The 20,437-nt window shown below is 47.5% G+C and overlaps 1 protein-coding gene across 3 annotated transcripts in view; it reads right to left on the reverse strand.

The window, feature by feature from the left end:
- TRAPPC9 (trafficking protein particle complex subunit 9) overlaps positions 1-20,437 on the reverse strand; it is a 509,341-nt gene that overhangs the window by 360,103 nt on the left and 128,801 nt on the right. For all 3 annotated transcript variants that reach the window (XM_082858827.1, XM_082858825.1, XM_082858826.1), the window contains 3 exons: positions 17,946-18,078; positions 15,730-15,893; positions 1,996-2,148 (listed from right to left, as the gene is read on the reverse strand). In XM_082858827.1, the coding sequence (XP_082714953.1) occupies positions 1,996-2,148; positions 15,730-15,893; positions 17,946-18,078 (450 nt within the window). The remainder of the gene's footprint in view (positions 1-1,995; positions 2,149-15,729; positions 15,894-17,945; positions 18,079-20,437) is intronic.

Consider the following 20,437-nt stretch of genomic DNA (forward strand, 5'->3'; position numbering starts at 1 on the left):
AGGGGAAGAGGAGCTCATCCACTCCCCTCCCTCCAGGTACGCCGTCTAGGTAATGTGAATACAGGACCTCCTGAGTAAGACAGATGAGGTCCTTCTCCCTGTGAAACTTCTAAGGTAAAGGACAGAGGCAGCAGGACAGGAAAAACCAAACAAGACACTTCCAGGGAACAGGAGCTGTCCATAATGTGGGGGGACCCGTCAAGAATGACAGTGGGCGGGGCGTGCTGGCCCAGCCGACGCAGTCCGGGTAGCCGCTCCACCGGGGAGACAACTGAAATGAGATCTGAATAATCAGGTCTGCGTCCACACGTATGTCCATCTAGTCTCTGGAGGTGAATCCCACTGCATCACTGGCCAGAGATCTCCGGGCCTCGGTACCTGCTGCTCCTTGAAAGGCCTGTGGAGCACAGGCTTTTTTCTTCTTCTAGGATACTCCCCAGTTCAGGACCAAGTCACACACCAGCTCTGGGAGGCCCTCCCTGCAGGACCCTACTGACAAAGTGAGCTGCATCTCAGTTACACCCCTGAGTCTCAGGGTGTTCCAATCACATATTTATTTTTCTGGCTGACCCTCTGGGCAACAACAGGCCACAGAGTAGTTACGAGGACAGACTCTGGAGTCAGGCTGCCTGGCTTCACAACCCAGCTTTGCCACTTCCTAGCTGTGTGACCTTGGAAAAACTGTACAACCTCTCTATGCCTTACTGTCCCTATTTGTAAAACGGAGCTATTAATAGCACCTATTTCATAGGGCTGCTGTGAGGGTTCAGTGAGTTGATCTATGCGCACCCCTTAAATGTTAGCTGCTGTTATTACTACTGCCCAGGGGACAGACCTTGACTCACTCATCTCTGTTTTCCAAGAGCCCGGTCAAGTGCTTGTCTCTAACAAGAGGTGGTTAAATGTCTTGTAATGTCATAAATCTGTGATGGGGGTGGGGGGGGATATAACTAACACTTGTTGACCCCTTACCATGTTCCAGGTGAAGGGCAAATCCTCACAACAACTGTAGAAATGGGTATTACTGTCATCTTATCAGATTAAGGCACAAAGAAGTCAAAGTCACATAGTTGCTAAGTTCTAGTAACAGAATCCGTTGACCGTCTCCAATAACACCCTTTGACTGAATGTGGCCCCCCAAATTCATATGGTGAAGCCCTAACCTCCACTGTGACTATAATTGAAGACAGGGCCCGTGAGGAGGTAACAAAAGTTAAATGAGGCCACAGGGTGGGGCCTTAGTCTGATAAAACTGGCATCCTTATAAGAAGGGGAAGAGACACCAGGCTCGCTTTGCCGCGTGAGGACACAGTGAGAAGGCAGCTGTGTGCAAGCCAGGAAAGGGCCCTCACCAGAACCTGGCCATGCTGGCACTTTGATCTCAGACTTCCAGCCTCCACAACTAGGAGAAAAGAAGTTTGTAATTGTAGCCATACTGTCTGTGGTATTCTCTTGTGGCAGCCTGAGCTAACTAACACACCCCACGATGACTCCCAATGAAAGTACGAATGCATGCTGTATCATCGGACATAATTAATCTATGGAATCTTACCCCTAATCAGCTAGTCCTAATGTTATAACAAAAAAATAAATTCTCATTTTTCTCCACACTCCATTTCCTTATAGAAATCATTAGACTTTGAAGGAGAACTTCATAATCACAGCTAATTAGATGTCTAAGGGATCACAGCAGTTATGCTTGAAGAAAAATGCAGTAATTCCTACATTCCACTAATTTAGGATGACCTCCTGGCAAATAAGCACAAAATAGTAAAGAGTGTGAATTAAGAAATCATTCAACTGAAAAGTACTTTTATTACTTTCCCTGTGCACAGTAACTCACTCATTAAGTACGTGCCCAGGAGAAGTCTCAAGCCGCTAGAGCTAATGAACGACAAGCACGTTACCGAGAGAGCAGCGGGGCTCGAGGGATGGTGATCGCTACCATGTGACTGGGGACCGCGATGTGCTGATCAAAACTGGGGAGGAACTTACCGTCACTGAGGTCTTGGAGGAGATTCTCTTGGCAAGAGAAATCCAGCTTCACTTTGATGCTGACGGTGAAAGTGGCCACCTTTCCAGGTTGCAAGGGAAACTGGGCAAGGGTTTCTTCTAGTTTCCAGCTCAGGAAGTCACCGTATAATTTTTCTACAATGACAGTAATAAAGGTGATAATGAGGAAGCAACTGAGGCAGCAGGAGACTTAACTATCCCGGTAGAAAATTCGGATGCACCTTCAAAAGCAAAGAAAGATGCAAACCATTTAAAATGTGATGGATCTGGGCTTCTCTGGTGGTGCGGTGGTTGACAGTCCGCCTGCCGGTGCAGGGGACACGGGTTCGTGCCCCGGTCCGGGAAGATCCCACATGCCACGGAGCGGCTGGGCCCGTGAGCCATGGCCGCTGAGCCTGCGCGTCTGGAGCCTGTGCTCCGCAACGGGAGAGGCCACAACAGTGAGAGGCCCGCGTACCGCAAAAAAAAAAAAAAAAAGAAGAAAAAAAAAAAAAGTGATGGATCAAAGTACCAGAGAATTCCAGAATCACAGCTGTTCCAAGGCCTGTTTCTGTGAGCACTGCCCCCATGAAGCAGCTTTCTCTCCCCAACAAGAGCCGTGCACGCTTGTTCTCATGAACAGAGTCAGAGCTCAACCAGTACTTTCTATGTTCTATCGCCTTAAAGAGAAACAGATCCACGTTTAGTGGGAGAGAGACACTCTTCAGGAAACAGGAACACAAAATCAGAAAGGGCCTTTTTGGGGACGGGGGGCATCCTTAGCTCTGCGGAGTCAGACGGCCTTGGGTTTGACGCCTTTTTGACTCTGACCACCTAGAGCTGGATGGGGAGTGATGATTCGTCCATGTCAACATTTCTTTGTGTATGAAGTAGGGGTGACAACTCCTACATCACACGGCTGTTTTACAGATTAAACTAAGTGGTGTCTGTAAAGCACTGTATACACTAAAGCTGAAATGTGCTGAGAGGAGGAAGGAGCCCAGGAAGGAGACGGGGTGGGGGGGGGGGGGGCACCGGTTGTGTCAAATGGAAGCAGCTGTGTCACCTGTGTGGCTCCCCCTCGTGCCAGACGATCCCTGCTTCATTACAGACCGGGAGGAACGGGTGTTTAAGGCCTAGGATCAAGTCCAATATTACCACTGCCTTGACATGTGGTGAAACCAGGAGGGCCTGGAACAACCTCACTGCAAGTTCTCCTCCTGACTCTGCTCCCGGGGATACGGTCCCCTGACAAAAAACCCTCCTATCCTGGGGACCAGACGAAGCTCCCGCTTAGCCCTGAGGGCGGGTTTCAGTTCCCTGCCAGCCAAGCACAGCCCCCTGTGGGAACCAGGGGACACCCCACCTTGTTGACAATACAAAGCCTGCCTCCCCGCAGCCTCTGGTTTCCCTCTGTTCCCTGCATGGCGGGCTGTGATCCCATCCATCCAGCATCGGGCACTACGTGTGTGTCCATCCTCCTGGCCCTGGGGCGGGAATCCCTCCACACCAGCGAGGTGAACGGGAGGCCTTCCCGCTGTACTTCTCAGTCCCCTAATCCGCCTCGCTAATCCCCCCTCCTGCTGTCCCTCAGTCCCAGACAGGGGAGCAACCTGCTGCTGTTCCCGCCTCTGGGTTACCTTACCACCTCCCTTTAAACAAACCGACCCTCTGTGCTCAATCCCCTCCGTCATAATAAGGCAACGGACACCTAGAGAGAGTAACTTGTCCATGGTCCAAAACTAGGGAAAAGTGCCAGAATTCTAGATCCAAATGATTCTAGAGCCATGACATTCACTTCCTGCATGAAGGCCCATCAAGGTGGGGTTAGAAAATAAAGTCACCCTCTTGGGACCCAGAAATCAACACTGCAAGAGTCCAGTGGAAGACAGGGAGCTTGATCGAGGTTCATATTGAAGAAGAAAGACCTGTGAGGTTTGCTAACTGCAAGAACACGAGGCCAAACTGTGCTATAAACGCAAAGTAAGTTCATGTCTTCCTGTCCAGGGTGTGCTCCCTCCAGAACTGGCTGAGTTCCACTCAGAACACGTCTAATAGAGCACATTTATCCTCAGGGTATCCTTAAATAGGAACAGATCAGGGGAGGCGTCCTTGAGAGGTGTTTAGAAACCACATCACATTCATTTATTTACTTAGTTATTCATTGAACACCAGACACTTTCCACATGTGAGTGATCTCACTTAATCCTCACAATAACCCAGCGGAGTTGTGGTCATTTATTCCCCTTGGAAACCAAGGAAGTGCACGTCCTTGCTGGAGGTCATCCAGCTGGGAAGTAGAGGACCTGGCATACAATAGGTGCTCAATTAAGTGTCCGGTGCACAGCGGCATCACCAATTCCACTAGTTTACAGGGTGTTCAGATTTTTTAGTAGACTGATATTACTACATTATTTCAGAAGGATCTAAACACAGAGGGGCAGCTGGGAAAAGGGTGATGGGACTGCTGAGAGTGCTGGTTCCTGGGAGGTAAGGTTTCAGGACAACGTGAACGATTAATCACTGCAGGCCGGGACACTTGGGCACCTGACAGCAAGCACAGATCCAGGGAAAACCTCCGGGAGAGACTGCTAATCAGACCAGACCTGAAGATGAGGAGAGGCCAGGCAGGTTAAAGAGCAGTGGGACCCGTGGGGTTGACTCTGGACTTGGCGTGTATGTGTCTACACACCCTCCTGTGCATGTGATGCATTTAATGGACATTACACTCAAAACTCCTCACATACACGCTCTTATCACCCTCCTCCTATAGAACGAATACTGTACGGAACACACAGATTCTAGATGTTTGCTGGCGACGATTTTGAGTATGTGGCAGGAGCCTCGTCTGATTAAGTTTTACAAACTGACCTGACCTCTAGTCCTGCTGGATATGTTACTCTCTGGGTATTTTGCCAGCATCCGACTCCACAACGGAAGTTACTGCCTTCCCTCCCAAAGCACTAATGGTACCAAAATCCTCTCGATGACCCAGTAACTCACATTCTATAAGTATGTGTGAACCAGGTTAATACATTCTTTGTCTTTATTTTTCAATCCCACAGACTAACTTGGGATAGAAGGGTATATGACATACCAGGCGACATGAAGCCAGGGCAGAAAACCGTTCGGGCCCTGCTTGCTGGAAGCCCCAGGACTATAGCAGTGGTGCTAACTTCTTTAAACAGCCTCTCCATCTGCCACAGCAGCTCTGGCCAACCTTTCTATGAAATGGCAATACCGGCCAAGATACTGAGGCCCCGCAAAGGCCCCCCCCCCCCCGCAAAGCTTCTATTGGGCCACTTCTGAAACCCAGGCGCCAAGGCCCGGGCTCGCATTCAGTTCTGTTCCCATGGACGGGCAGAAACTAGGTGAGGGCTCTCAGCGCATCTCCCGCTGCACCATCATACGTGGGTCCTGACAGGACTGAAATGCCTTGGGAGGAACAGTCCGGGTTCAGCCCTGCCTTTCCTCCTCCCCTTCCCCACGTTCACCCGCTGTGCCCCTACTACCACCCACACGTGCTGCCTCTTCTGCCAGGAGTGCCTGGCCCACCAACCCCATGCGACGCTGCCACCTCCTCCCAGCTCTCCTCTGCTTCTGTCCTCACCCAAACGTGCAGGCGGGGTGTGGCATGAACGCTGCAGGAGACATTGAAGAAACTGAGTCTTTTTTCCCCAAGACACTTGCGCACTCTGGCCGTGCTAAGAAGGAAAAAGCCGCCTTCTTACGAGATTTATTTTTTAACTTTTGCCCTGTACTGCCACAAAGTGCCTGCGTGTGTGAGGTCTTTTTAAGAATTACATAAAAATGCCATAACACAAGCAACACGAAGAAAGACTAGAAAACTTGGCAGGGAGGGTAACTCTTACTGTTAACTCCCTCCTGGGCCTTCAGCGGGCTCCTCAGCGAGCCCCTTGGGTCCTGACAGTCAATCAGCTAACAGGTTCCCCTGGGTGGCCAGGGACAGAGGAGCCAGCAAGCTCCCCCTGTCAGAGCTGCCCACGGCCTCCCAGGCTGCTTCTCACCATCTCACCTCTTCTGCTTTCGTTCGCTGTGGGATGAGCAGGGTTTAACGCCAGAACACCCTCGCTCATCTGGGGGATCGTTAAATTTCACCATTCCAGGAAAAAGTTGAGAGCAAAGAGAAAGCTAAGATGGCTTCTGAACAGCTCAAGGAGAGATGAACCCAGGAAACGTGGACCCAGGCACCTGCCTGCCTCAGGCGCAGCGGGAGTTTGTGTATTTCAAGTCGGCCCCGCCCACGCTGAGTGCTGGCTTCCCAGCCCCACAGACACTCCCCCTGTGCAGCTATCACGAAGCAGAAGCAGCAGCTCATTTCCCCACTTAAAGGGAAGGGAACTTAGCAGGTACCCATCACCCACCACGTGCCAGGCACTGTGCTGGGCACCCCAGAGGCACTACCAGTCCTTCTGGAATCACCAGATGAGAGCAGGGCTGGGCCAGGGGTGCCCAGGCTGCAACGCTAACCCACAAGCACTCAGCGGCCTGCTCAGGGCAGCCACGCAGGGGTCACTAACAGCAAGGGGCTGGGAGCCAAACCCATCCGACTCCAAAACCCATCTCTCAAGTCACCAGCTGAAGAGAGGCCGTGCTACCACCTGCCCTGACAGAGGGAACAGCAGAGCAACAGGAAAGGGTCAAGGGCAGCACGCAAGCCGCGTGGAACCGCACTGGCTGCTCCCGCTACGTGCGCAGGCAAACGGCACAGCTCAAGAAGAGACCTGAAAACTGCCACCCAACCCCCGCCCCCAGCCCCAGAAAAGGCCAGTACCTAAATAAGGTTCAAAGCCCTGCGTTCAGTAACCCACTGCCTCCAAGCTTAGGGTATACTCAGAAAGGGCGCTAGCTGCACTGCTTATTTCTGTGTTAAGTTCCGTGGCTTAAGAGTGACACATTCAGACAACAGGCAAGTCCACCCGTGGGGAACAGCTTATTCACCTTCTGCGGCCAAACCACTAAGGTATTTAGAGGAATTCACAGCACACGGACTCTCCTCCAGCTGCAGCAGGACAGAAAGCCGAATAGCTTCACTGTCGGATTTAATATGTTTTTACACCTCAAAAGTGGGCCTTTCTGGTTCTTTCCTTCATTACTGTGCTACAAAATGGAAAGTCCAGAGGGGCTTTTCAAAATCCCACATAATGATAAGCTATCAGGAATAACAAGATAAACATAAACCAAGAGAGTAGCATATGTCACTAATTTTCCCCCCTGTGGAATTCTGTTTCAGAAATAACAGTCATCATTTTAAGGCTAGAGTTTAGTTTCATGCAGTCAAGTCACACTGGTTATGTGACACTGACACTACCAGAGGAGTCATTACTGCTGCTGACCTTCAACATCTGAGGACCTTTCATTTATGCTTCTAATTGCAGAGACTTTGCCACAATGCTGATGAGAGCAGGAAGCAGCAGGGAACGGCACCTCAGTCAAAACACTTAGGAGCTGTTCATTATACCCACATGGAGCCGTTGCTTTTTGTCAAAAACTTAAGCTGGAAGTATAAAGAAATTAAGGGATGTGTATACGTATTTATGTACACAGGTATGTGTATATTTGTGTTTGTACACACACTCACGGGTATCTCAGAAGATTTGTTGAAAAGCAAATACAATAAATTCATCTCAATTTGGGCTTAATTATAATAAAATTTATGATTACTTAAGTAAAGGCAGAAGTTTGGCTCTGTGACAACCTACAAATAGAGACGTGCTCACAAACAGACTGCAATCAGAATCACTCCATGACATGGGCGGGCGATCCCTGTCCTGATGGGGTGGATTGTAAATACTCAGCTCCAGGTCAGGAGCTTGTGACGGGGGAACACACGTGCCCCATAAGTGCCCAGATGGCAGTTCAGACCCCTGAGAGGCCCACAAAGGTCTGTGTGTCTCTGAAGTGTCCCTGATCCCTACCATATACTGCAAATGCAAAAGGATTATTTTTCTTTTCTTTTAACATCTTTATTGGAATATAATTGCTTTACAATGGTGTGTTAATTTCTGCTGTATAACAAAGTGAATCAGCTATACGTATACATATATCCCCATATCTCCTCCCTCTTATGTCTCCCTCCCACCCTCCCTACCCCACTCCTCTAGGTGGTCACAAAGCACCAAGCTGATCTCCCTGTGCCATGCGGCTGCTTCCCACTAGCTAGCTATTTTACATTTGGTAGTATATATATGTCCACACCACTCTCTCACTTCGTCCCAGCTTCCCCTTCCCCCTCCCCAGGTCCTCAAATCCATTCTCTACATCTGCATCTCTATTCCTGTCCTGCCCCTAGGTTCTTCAGAACCTTTTTATTATTATTATTATTCCACATATATGTGTTAGCATACGGTATTTGTTTTTCTTTTTCTGACTTACTTCACTCTGTGAGTCTGTAAGAGCAGGGATTAGAACAAGACAGGAAAGCAAGGAAGATGGAGGAGAAAAACACGACAGGGAGACAGCCTCATCCACCAGAGGGCAGACAGCAGAAGCAAGAAGAACTACAATCCTGCAGCCTGTGGAACAAAAACCGCATTCACAGAAAGGGAGACAAGATGAAAAGGCAGAGGGCTATGTACCAGATGAAGGAACAAGATAAAACCCCAGAAAAACAACCAAACAAAGTGGAGACAGGCAACCTTCCAGAAAAAGAATTCAGAATAATGATAGTGAAGATGATCCAGGACCTCGGAAAAAGAATGGAGGCAAAGATCGAGAAGATGCAAGAAATGTTTAACAAAGACCTAGAAGAACTGAAGAACAAACAAACAGAGATGAACAATACAATTACTGAAATTAAAAATACACTAGAAGGAAATCAATAGCAGAATAACTGAGGCAGAAGAACGTATAAGGGATGTGGAAGACAGAATGGTGGAATTCACTGCTGTGAATGAAAAGAAATGCAGACAGCTTAAGAGACCTCTGGGACAACATTAAACGTAACAACATTCGCATTATAGGGGTCCCAGAAGGAGAAGAGAGAGAAAAAGGACCCGAGAAAATATCTGAAGAGATTATCGTTGAAAACTTCCCTAACATGGGAAAGGAAATAGCCACCCAAGTCCAGGAAGCACACAGAGTCCCATACAGGATGAACCCAAGGAGAAACACGCTGAGACACACAGTAATCAAACTGGCAAAAATTAAAGACAAAGAAAAATTATTGAAAGCAGCAAGGGAAAAACAACAAATAACATACAAGGGAACTCCCATAAGGTTAACAGCTGATTTCTCAGCAGAAACTCTACAAGCCAGAAGGGAGTGGCATGACATATTTAAAGTGATGAAACGGAAGAACCTACAACCAAGATTACTCTACCCAGCAAGGATCTCATTCAGATTCGATGGAGAAATCAAAAGTTTTACAGACAAGCAAAAGCTAAGAGAATTCAGCACCACCAAACCAGCTCTACGACAAATGCTAAAGGAACTTCTCTAAGTGGGAAACACAAGAGAAGGAAAAGGACCTACAAAAACACACCCAAAACAATTAAGAAAATGGTCATAGGAACATACATATCAGTAATTACCTTAAACGTGAATGGATTAAATGCTCCAACCAAAAGACACAGGCTTGCTGAATGGATACAAAAACAAGAGCCATATATATGCTGTCTACAAGAGACCCACTTCACACCTAGGGACACATACAGACTGGAAGTGAGGGGATGGAAAAAGATATTCCATGCAAATGGAAATCAAAAGAAAGCTGGAGTAGCAATACTCGTATCAGATAAAATAGACTTTAAAATAAAGAATGTTACAAGAGACAAGGAAGGACACTACATAATGATCAAGGGATCAATCCAAGAAGAAGATATAACAATTATAAATATATATGCTCCCAACATGGAGCACCTCAATACATAAGGCAACTGCTAACAGCTATAAAAGAGGAAATCGACAGTAACACAATAATAGTGGGGGACTTTGACACCTCACTTACACCAATGGACAGATCATCCAAAATGAAAATAAATAAGGAAACAGAAGCTTTAAATGACACAATAGACCAGATAGATCTAATTGATATTTATAGGACGTTCCATCCAAAAACAGCAGATTACACTTTCTTCTCAAGTGTGCACAGAACATTCTCCAGGATAGATCACATCTTGGGTCACAAATCAAGCCTCAGTAAATGTAAGAAAATTGAAATCATATCAAGCATCTTTTCTGACCACAACGCTATGAGATTAGAAATGAATTACAGGGAAAAAAACGTAAAAAACACAAACACATTGGTGGCTAAACAATACGTTACTAAATAACCAAGAGATCACTGAAGAAATCAAAGAGGAAATCAGAAAATACCTAGAGACAAATGACAATGAAAACACGACAATCCAAAACCTATGGGATGCAGCAAAAGCAGTTCTAAGAGGGAAGTTTATAGCAATACAAGCCTACCTCAAGAAACAAGTCTTAAATAAACAATCTAACCTTACACCTAAAGGAACTAGAGAAAGAAGAATAAAAAAAATCCAAAGTTAGCAGAAGGAAAGAAATCATAAAGATCAGAGAAGAAATAAATGAAATAGAAACAAAGAAAACAATAGCAAAGATCAATAAAACGAAAAGCTGGTTCTTTGATAAGATAAACAAAATTGATAAACCATTAGCCAGACTCATCAAGAGGGAGAGGACTCAAATCAATAAAATTAGAAATGAAAAAGAAGTTAAAACAGACACCGCAGAAATACAAAGCATCCTAAGAGACTACTACAAGCAACTCTATGCCAATAAAATGGACAACCTGGAAGAAATGGACAAATTCTTAGAAAGGTATAACCTTCCAAGACTGAACCAGGATGAAACAGAAAATATGAACAGATGGATCACAAGTAATGAAATTGAAACTGTGATTAAAAATCTTCCAACAGGGTCTTCCCTGGTGGCGCAGTGTTTTGACAGTCCGCCTGCTGATGCAGGGGACACGGGTTCGTGTCCCAATCCGGGAAGACCCCACATGCTGCGGAGCGGCTGGGCCCGTGAGCCACGGCCGCTGAGCCTGCGCATCCGGAGCCTGTGATCCGCAACGGGAGAGGCCACAGCAGTGAGAGGCCCGCGTACCGCAAAAAAAAAAAAAAATCTTCCAACAAACAGAAGTCCAGGACCAGATGGCTTCACAGGTGAACTCTATCAAACATTTAGAGAAGAGCTAACCCCCATCTTTCTCAAACCCTTCCAAAAAACTGCAGAGGAAGGAACAGTCCCAAACTCATTGTATGAGGCCACTATCACCCTGATACCAAAACCAGAAAAAGATGCTACAAAAAAAGAAAATTACAGACCAATATCACTGATGAATATAGACGCAAAAATCCTCAACAAAATACTAGTAAACAGAACCCAAGAGCACATTAAAAGGATCATACACCATGATCAAGTGGGATTTATCCCAGGGATGCAAGGATTCTTTAATATACGCAAACCGATCAATGTGATATACCATATTAACAAACTGAAGAATAAAAACCATATGATAATCTCAACAGATGCGGAAAAAGCTTTTGACAAAATTCAACACCAATTTATGATAAAAACTCTCCAGAAAGTGGGCATAGAGGGAACCTACCTCAACATAATAAAGGCCATATATGACAAACCCACAGCAAACATCATTAAAAAAAAAAAAAAAAACAGGAAACTTTTCTTTATCTGAAGAAAAGGGGGTCAATCAGAGGGGAGTGAGGGCATGACCAGAGACCTGCAAGGGCCCCTGACAGGTGGTAGGAGGAGGAGGGGAAGACGTGGGGCTCGCAGGCAGGCCTCCCACGCGGCCAAGGCCCCGCGCACGCAGACCACCTGCAGGCAGAACACACCGAGCGCAGCCAGCACCCTCGGAGCAGGCAAGACGTGGGCACTTCATGCTCAGGGTCGTCCTTAGCGCTCCTGTGTCCTGCATTAACGCGCCAGCCGCGCAACAACCTGTGTGGTGGGAACCCTCGCCGGGTTCACTCAGCACCTCCTCTGTGGAGGAGGTGCTGTTCTTAGTTCCCGGGCCCCGGCGCTGCAGCAGTGAGGTAAACAGACCACCCCTACCCCAGAAAGGCCTCTTACAGGTGTCGTTTTTACCTAATGAGAAAAAACTACCTGAAATACCGCTCAGCTGGCACGTGGTGAGTACTAGAAAGTAAAAGTTGTTATTACTGCTGAGACACAAAATAACCCCGACAGCGCTACAAAGAAAATAACACGGACCCCGAGGAGGCAGCGTTTAATTCCCTGTGGAAGAGCTTCACAAGGAGCTCACTCGTGTCCCCGGTTTAAGACATTTTCCCGTCTTCACATTCATAGTACATCATTTATTGATACTGACAGCTTTTTGGTACTGTAGAATATAAGTGACAGGAATTATTCCCTTTGTATATTTTGGAAGCAGATGGTTTACTTTCATTACTTTAATTCCACATGTAAATGTATGGCAGCTCGGGATGAGAATTAAAAAAGAATGACAGCTTTAATTTTTCACTTGCAAACGTGTTGTTTTGAATGGCCAACCCGTGCTATACATGATGGAACCAGCTGTGATCCCAGATACGTCATTCAACCTCTTCGGCCTTCACCTTCCCCATCCATAGAGTGAGGGTAATAATACTTGACCCCCTGCCCTCGAAGAGGCTAAACTGAGAGCTGGGCGAGAAGGTGACTGCTGACAGTGTTGGAAGGACCCAGCCCCGGAGGCTTCTCCAGGGATTCTGCCTGGTTCCCATGAGCGTTTCCAACCTCCCACATCGCTGCCAGTAAACGATGAGCGAGGGCTGACCAGGTAAATACGGAGAGTGGCCACCTCTCAGGTTGGGCAGGGATTGGCTGGAAAGGGCCATGAGAGGATTTTCTGAGGTGATGAGAATGGTCTGTGATATATCTTGATAAGAGTTTGGGTGAGACACACGTACTTGTCAAAACTTATCAAATGGTAACTTAAGGTTTTACCAAAGAAAAGTAAACAAACTTGAAGTCTAATTAACGATATGCACGCTAAAGTATTAACGGGTAAAATGCACAGAAATCTACAACTTATTTTGAACGACGCAAAAAAAACAAGATGGATCAATGGTTGGATAGGAGGCTGGATAGCCAAACATTATAGAACCTAGATGGTGGGTTTGCAGTGTTCGCTGTAAAATTCTCTCCACTTTTCTGTATGTTTGAATATTTTTATAATGAAAGGTTCGAGAGGGAGGGAATGGCTGATACAAAGAATAAGTTCCGTAAGAGTTCAAAAGCGTAAGAACACCAAAGGTAGGGGAACGCACTCGCTGCCTTTGAGAGACTCGCACCTGGTTTGGAGGGAGACCAGACCACAAGCAATGACAACTCGGAATGAAAGGGGCTCCTCAGAAGTCACCCGGGCCTCTGAGACGACAAAGGGGGGCCCCAGTCACCCAGTCTAGGAAGGCTTCCCAGAGTGACCACGAAGCAGAAACCCCAGGATACATTAACTGCAGAAGAGGAGGCAAAGGCAGGAACAGAAGTTAGCAAGTCGGCTCCTAGTGAGAGGAGATGGTTCATCCTCAAGTTTAGAGAGACAGCACGAACATCCAGGAAACTGAAACTAGCTCCTAACGGTCAACGTGATGAGAGTTTAAGGGGAGAGGTGGCTGAGGCTGAAGCTTGGGGCAGAGGCCAGGGATACGGGGCCTGGGGCGCAGGGACAGCAGGGGTTTCCAGAGGAGAACCCTGAGGAGCTGTGCTTCGGAAAGAAGCAGCAAGTTTGTAATGAATAATGGACACGTGGTTACCATTTGGGTTTATTTGAGAAAAGGAAGAGATATTTTCCAGTTGCTAAGCTGTGAAGGCACGGTAAATCACAGGAGATGTGAAAATTTTTACCATTATGTACTCTGCAATTTTCTGTCATTCAATGTTCGCTTGTTCAAACATCAACCAACCCCTTTAACCACTTAATTAACTTCAGAATACCAGATGAAGGTATTTCATGTCAGGGAGGCATTTTCTACCTAATCCATATGTGTTTGCTCCTGAAAATAGGGGAGAAAGGGAAGAAAGGATGTGATTAAGGTAGGATCATCAAAATTCCCCAAAGACTCAGAGACACAAAACGCAATGACCATAAAAGAAAAGAATGATTAGGTGAACCATACTAAAATGAAGAACTTCTGTTTATCCAAGGACATGGCTGAGAGAGTGTAAAGGCAGTGGGTAGAGTAGGAGGGGATATTCACACCACACAGTTCCAGCAAAGAACTTACACTCAGGATCAAAGACACCCTGCAAGTCAGGAGAGAGGGGCAGACAGAGACCGCGAGAGAGACAGACACACAGACAGAGAGAAACAGAGACAGAGAGAAGGCAGAACACCCACCGGGAAAAAAAGGACAAAGCGCTGGTACGACAAAGGACCTGAGTATCCAAAACCACGTGAAAGGTGTTCAACTTCGCCGGTCATCAGGGAAATACAAATTAAACCCTGGTGTTAGAGCATTACACCCCACCTCCCTACCGTGGATAAAATGACTACGATGCCACAGGGCAGAGGGGACTTGGGGCAGCCGTCACTCTCACACGATGACTGTGTAAATGGACTTTGGAAAAGTAGTTCCGAAGCCGAATGCCTGTGGCCCCATGGCCCAGCATCCGATCCTGGAGACCCTCACGGAGATGGCAGCCTCGGCCCACCAGTGCCAGGAGCCCCGGGACAGCAGCGTCCTCAGCAGCGCCCAGGTGCGCCCAAGCTGCCACTGGATGCCGGGCTCACCTCGCTCCTATGTCAAAGGCATGTAAACACCCCGCAATCCCACCAGCTTGCTCTCCCTGTTTTGTCTTTGTCTTTGGTCTCCCCAGACAGTATAATTTCTCTACCTTTATTAAATGACCTGATTTTACTTCCACTTACTATTCTCGATGCCCTCCCCGCAACACACACACACAATATATCCCCCCTTTGATCAGCACCATTCACTAACCACGAGCAGACCAGGTCCTCTGCCGCAAGCTGCCTCACTTAATTCTTAGAACAACTTTTCATGGTAAGGACCACCTCCCTTGCTTACCCCGGAGGAAGCTGAAGCATGTGAAAGACAAAGAGCAAGTAAACAGTGAAGCCAAAGCTTAACACAGGTCTTATGACACCCAAGCTACGTGTGCCTTAGAACTAGGAAACAGAGTCTGTCTTTAAGAGGGAGTGCACAGGCTCTAAGTGTTGAACCCACAGAAAACACTGGGCTGGATGGATGGATCCTAGATGGTAATGCTTCTGAACCTGCAAATGTTTCTCTTCATTCATTCATTCCAGGATACGCTTCCCGAGATCTGATCATTGTTAAGAGCACAGGGGATACGAAGGTGCATCCTGCGCTCCATTATCTTCCTTTGCATGTTCTTCACGCATGATTAGGACAAAAATTTCACAGTGGTGTCAAATTAAAAGTGCAGGAGGGCTTCCCTGGTGGCACAGTGGTTGAGAGTCCGCCTGCCGATGCAGGGGACGCAGGTTCGTGCCCCGGTCCGGGAAGATCCCACATGCTGCGGAGCGGCTGGGCCCGTGAGCCGTGGCCGCTGAGCCTGTGCATCCGGAGCCTGTGCTCCACAACGGGAGGGACCGCAGCAGTGAGAGGCCCGCGTACCGCAAAAAAAAAAAAAACTGGAAGAAATTTTTAGGCTTTCTGAACGCTGGTTATCTAACGTGTCTCTTTGCAAATAAAAAAGATAAACATTTCTGGGGTCAAACCTACTTAAATTCCCTACCTTTGGTGGTGAGAATTTTTGAGGTGACTTCCAGTTTCTCCAGTGGTTCCATCCCAATATTTTCCAGTTTCACAACAAGGTGCTGAGTTTCTCCATTGTAAAGCTGGACTGACACGTTAGTGGATATTTCATCACCAGAGGAAGGTTGCAGTGAATGTGCAGACCTAAAATAATAGTAATAATTATAATAAATTTTAGAAACACAGAAAAAAACAAAGGAAACCAATGGCATTTTAGAATTATTCACATCACCGCACTTAAACATTTCAGAAACAGGGACTAGGGAGCCTTGGCTTTAACATGGAATCAGCACCCAGTGTCCACGAACTCAAGGGCAAATTGCCACGTGATAAGCGCTGTCTACATGCAGACACGCCCTGGGTCACTGACCTGTCATCCACGTGATCGCTCTCACTGGGCCTTACTTTCTCAAGCGTGTATGAAGCAAAAAAAAATTCTTCATGATTGGATTTTGGTGAGGACAAAAGTGAAACAATGAATTAATTCAAATGATCCGTGAGCATGCTGCACTCTTTGAAAATTTTTTTAAATCTCATGCTCAGAAATGGCCTGGGAAAATCCACTGATTTAAGAAGAAAACTTAAATGAACCATTCCAAATGATAACGTGGGAAGTGGAGGAAAATGAAGAAAAATGAAAAGTACATACAACAGCCTCCACATCACAGGTAAAATCGACGAGCAACGCCGGCAACTCCTGACGGGACCCAGGGCAGCTGGCGGGTCCTCGGCACTGGTCAGCTGGGGCCCTGGACCAGAGGCCCCGAGCCTCGCCTGACACTCCCTTGAGGCTCCGGCACTACAGCCCTGGTCTGAAGCTCCAGCCTGAGTCCTACTGACTGTCACTCAATCCACAACGCTCATTACCCTGGTGTCTCCTTCCCAACCCACAGGCAGCAAACCCACTTCCGGGCAAGGAGGGACCAGTGACCACAGGGAAAAGGCTCTAGAGGCACAGTGGGGATGAAAGCCAGCCAACAACGAGGCAGGTGCGTGTGCGGGAGGTGGGGTTAAAAAGCGCATCCAAACCACATTTTCCGAAAATAACAGCGTAAAGAATCAACGTGAATTCCTTTGCATTTTATACCTGAAAGTTGTTCATGAGTCAAGAAATAAACTTTCTCTGTCAAGAAAGGAAAAGCGACTCCCGTCCTCACTATAAATGACTTCTTCCTACATTTTAGCGGCAGTCCTCTCCTTCTCAAGTGAAAGCTGCTTGTAGTCAACTTGAATTTGCAGAGAAGGTGTTTAGGAAAACTAAAACACAGCCTGCACAAATTACTCTGCCTCTCAAGCAAAGAGGATGCCAGCCCCTCTGGTACGGTGGGAAAAGAAGGAGGGAGAAAGCAGAGAACCAGGCAGCCTGGCCGCAGGCCTGGCCCGGACACAGGCGCTGAGTGTCCCAAAGCACAGCGTCCCACCCACCAGAGCCCTGAGCTGGGATGAGACGAGGCTGGCACTGAGAAGGGGCCCATCAAGTAAGTGACTGAGCTTTTGAAACATTTCAGAAAATACCAAGATACATTTTATAAAAACAGCCCAAAGGATAAACATTAAAGCATTATTCATATGAGCAAAAATTGAGACAATCCCAAATTCCAAAAGCAAAGAAATGAATGGTGATGAGATTCTGAGATACCTTTATGATGTAATTTTTTAAGCAATTAAAATAGAAATGTTTAGCTAATGTTATACGTTTATGCAAGAAGTAATCTATGATAGTAATATAAAATGTAGTATGATCTCAACTATTCAAACATTGTTTTTCATGGATAAACAGTGGAAGGAAACACCAGAAAGCATTAATAGTAATTCACTCTGAGGTTTCCCTTTCTTCTTTATGCTTTCCTATAATGCTAAAGGAAAAAAAAAAAAAAAAAGAGACTATTTTTTAGAAGATAAGACTTTTTCTTAAGTTCTCTAAAACCTCAACTGTTTCTCACCAAAATTACAATTCCAAAGCCTAATTTCACATTTTGTTCTGATCTTGGTAAGAAACACTTCAACTATATTCCAGTTTGCTGCAAGCAGAGCACACTGCCTACTGGTTAACTCGAAGAAACCCTTCGCCTCTATTCTGGTCGTAACGATCACAGGTTAGCTCAGACTCTTGGGGCCCCTGCAGAAGGTGTACCGAACAGCACTCCTCGGTGCCCCTCTTGTCAGCAAGCAGACCCAATGCTGCGCGTGCTCTACCTGGGCAGAGACGTGCTGATCTGCAGTCTGGGCAGAGCAGGGATGACTTCCACCGTGGAGCCGCTGGTCTTTATTCCCGGGAGATTGTCCAGCAAACAGTCGCTAAAGACACCAAAGACCGTGGTGTGGTAACCTGGGGACAAAACGCAAAGCTTCACCACCTGAAAAGGCTTCATGAGACACCCACGCCTCAAGGCAGCCCCGGGGTGACAGGAACGCAGGGTCCCTTTCCGACCTGAGTTGAGATTTAGGCCCCGTCGCCTGCCAGGCTCGCCCACAGCTCCCACGCTCAACCCCAAGACCCTCAGTCTCCTTGAGCAGAGGTGCGAACAAAACCTGCGTGCCCACTTCACAAGGCTGGCTGCGTCCAAGCGACAGTGTATAAACTACAGATCTCACAGAGCTTAATAATTAGTGTCTCATCCCTTTACCAAGTTGCTTTTCAAATTTATCCATCTCTAAAATGAAAATGATAGTTTGTATTCCTTTCCAGGACATAATGTAACTTAATAAGTATTCGAAAAAAATGATTCAAAATCTTCTGTTGAGAGATGAAAGTTCAAGAGTCAGTTACTGTTTTTATAGCTGTCACGTGATATGGCAAATCTGCTCGATGTGTACAAGTACTACACTGTAAGATTAGCAAAATTTCCATGGAAAAAAAAGCCCTCCATGGGTTAGATAAGCACTTGAAACTGTTTAAGCAAAGCTTTAAAATGGCTTTTGAAATTCTGAGATAATTATTATAAACAACATTCACTGTGTAACAAAATCAAATAATACTCGATGGCTAAATGCCTAGGGTGACAATTTTTCTGCATTCATGTTAAATGGCTACATACCCAACAAGAAGCAAGCTGGCACCTGTACAGCCTCATCAATGCTCCCCTTTACCTCCCTCCAGTTCCAACTGGCCCCTCAACTTAAAATAACTCCAATTCACGGCACCCGCATTTCCTTTTTTTTAAGTATGTTCCTTCTAAGCCCCCTTTAAATTAACTTGCGAACCTTTTCCTCCCCAGAAACCCACAGCTGGCACAACGCCCTGTCATACTGTTCTTTCTATGAAACCTGAGAGGATGTGGCTTTGTCTACGAGGCAACCTTTGTTTGCAGTTTCTTAATTAAAATCAATCATTTTCCTTTTCTCACCCACTGCTGAAGGTGACTGCAAATAAACTGAAAATCTGATGACAATGCTGTGTGTTATGTCCAGTGACACTTCACACATAAGGCTCCCCAAGCAACGGACACCAACGAGTCTGTCCCAGCGACCTCTTGTCGCCGAGGCTTCACTACTCATCCGTGGACGTATTGGTCCTCGGCCGTGTGTCACTCTGAGTCAAGCCTTTCGGTCCTGGCTACTTCCTCTCTCATCTGTCTCCTCTGCTCTATTCCCAGCCACAGCTGGGGTCCGATGTCTGACATCTTCTCCCTGGGCTACGGCTGGAGCTTCCTAGTTGGTCTCCTTTCTCCAGTCCTGCCCGCCTGCAGCCCGTTCTCCAACGCAGCAGCCTGGAGCAGCTCTGAACCGCCCGTCAGACCATATCTCTCCTCTCTTCAAATAACGCAGCAGCCCACACTGCCCTCAGCAAGACTTATGAGGCCCTCTGGGTCGGCCCTCTGTCTGCCTTCCCAGCCTCATCACTACACCCCTCTGCCTTAGACCAGTTAATTCTGAGGCCCCCTCCAGCTCCCTCTGCACCCTGTTCTCTCTTACCACCAGGTAGGTAAGAGCCTGGACCAGATGTTCTTCCTGCCTGGATCCCCCTTACTCTCCATCCCACTCGTTCGGATAACCCCTAGTTCGCCTTCAAACCTCAGGGTCACTCATCAGGAGAAGTCCTTCTCCGCCCACCTCCCATTCTGGGTCACCCCTCCCCCACTGCCCACAAGCCAGGGCTCAGCCCATCTCAGCACTGCCTGCAACACACCCTCACCTAGGATGCTGTTGCCTCTCTGCTCGAGAGAGAGAGCACCTTTCCCAGTGAATGTTTGTTCTTTCAGCCACCAAATAGCTAAGAGCTACTACGTGCCAGGTGTGAGGATACAGCCAGGCTGGCAAGGAAAAGGCCAACAAGCCATCGCGATCAGTGACGTGAAGGAGGGGCCCGAGCCAGCGCAGGGGAGCTGAGGACGATCTCCAGCGGGAAAGGAAGGCTGGGCTAGGCACTGGAGAGGGCCCGAGCCAGTGGAGGGGAGCTGAGGACGATCTCCACAGGGAAAGGAAGGCTGGGCTAGGCACTGGAGAGGGCCCGAGCCAGCGGACGGGAGCTGAGGACGATCTCCAGGGGGAAGGGAAGGCTGCGCTAGGCACTGGAGAAGCACCAGGGTCACAAGTCTGGAGGCACACCAACAGAAGGAAAGCATGGCGTGTTTCCGGGACAGGAGTCGTATGAGCCGGCAGAGATGAGCAGGGCCCAGTCACACAGGGCTCCACAGCCCTGGTAAGGCGTGGAGCCCTGATGGAAAGCACATGGTGAAGGTGCTAAG

Source organism: Leucopleurus acutus (assembly GCF_964270905.1).
Source record: "Leucopleurus acutus genome assembly, chromosome: 17".
In the NCBI taxonomy this organism is placed as follows: domain Eukaryota; kingdom Metazoa; phylum Chordata; class Mammalia; order Artiodactyla; family Delphinidae; genus Leucopleurus; species Leucopleurus acutus.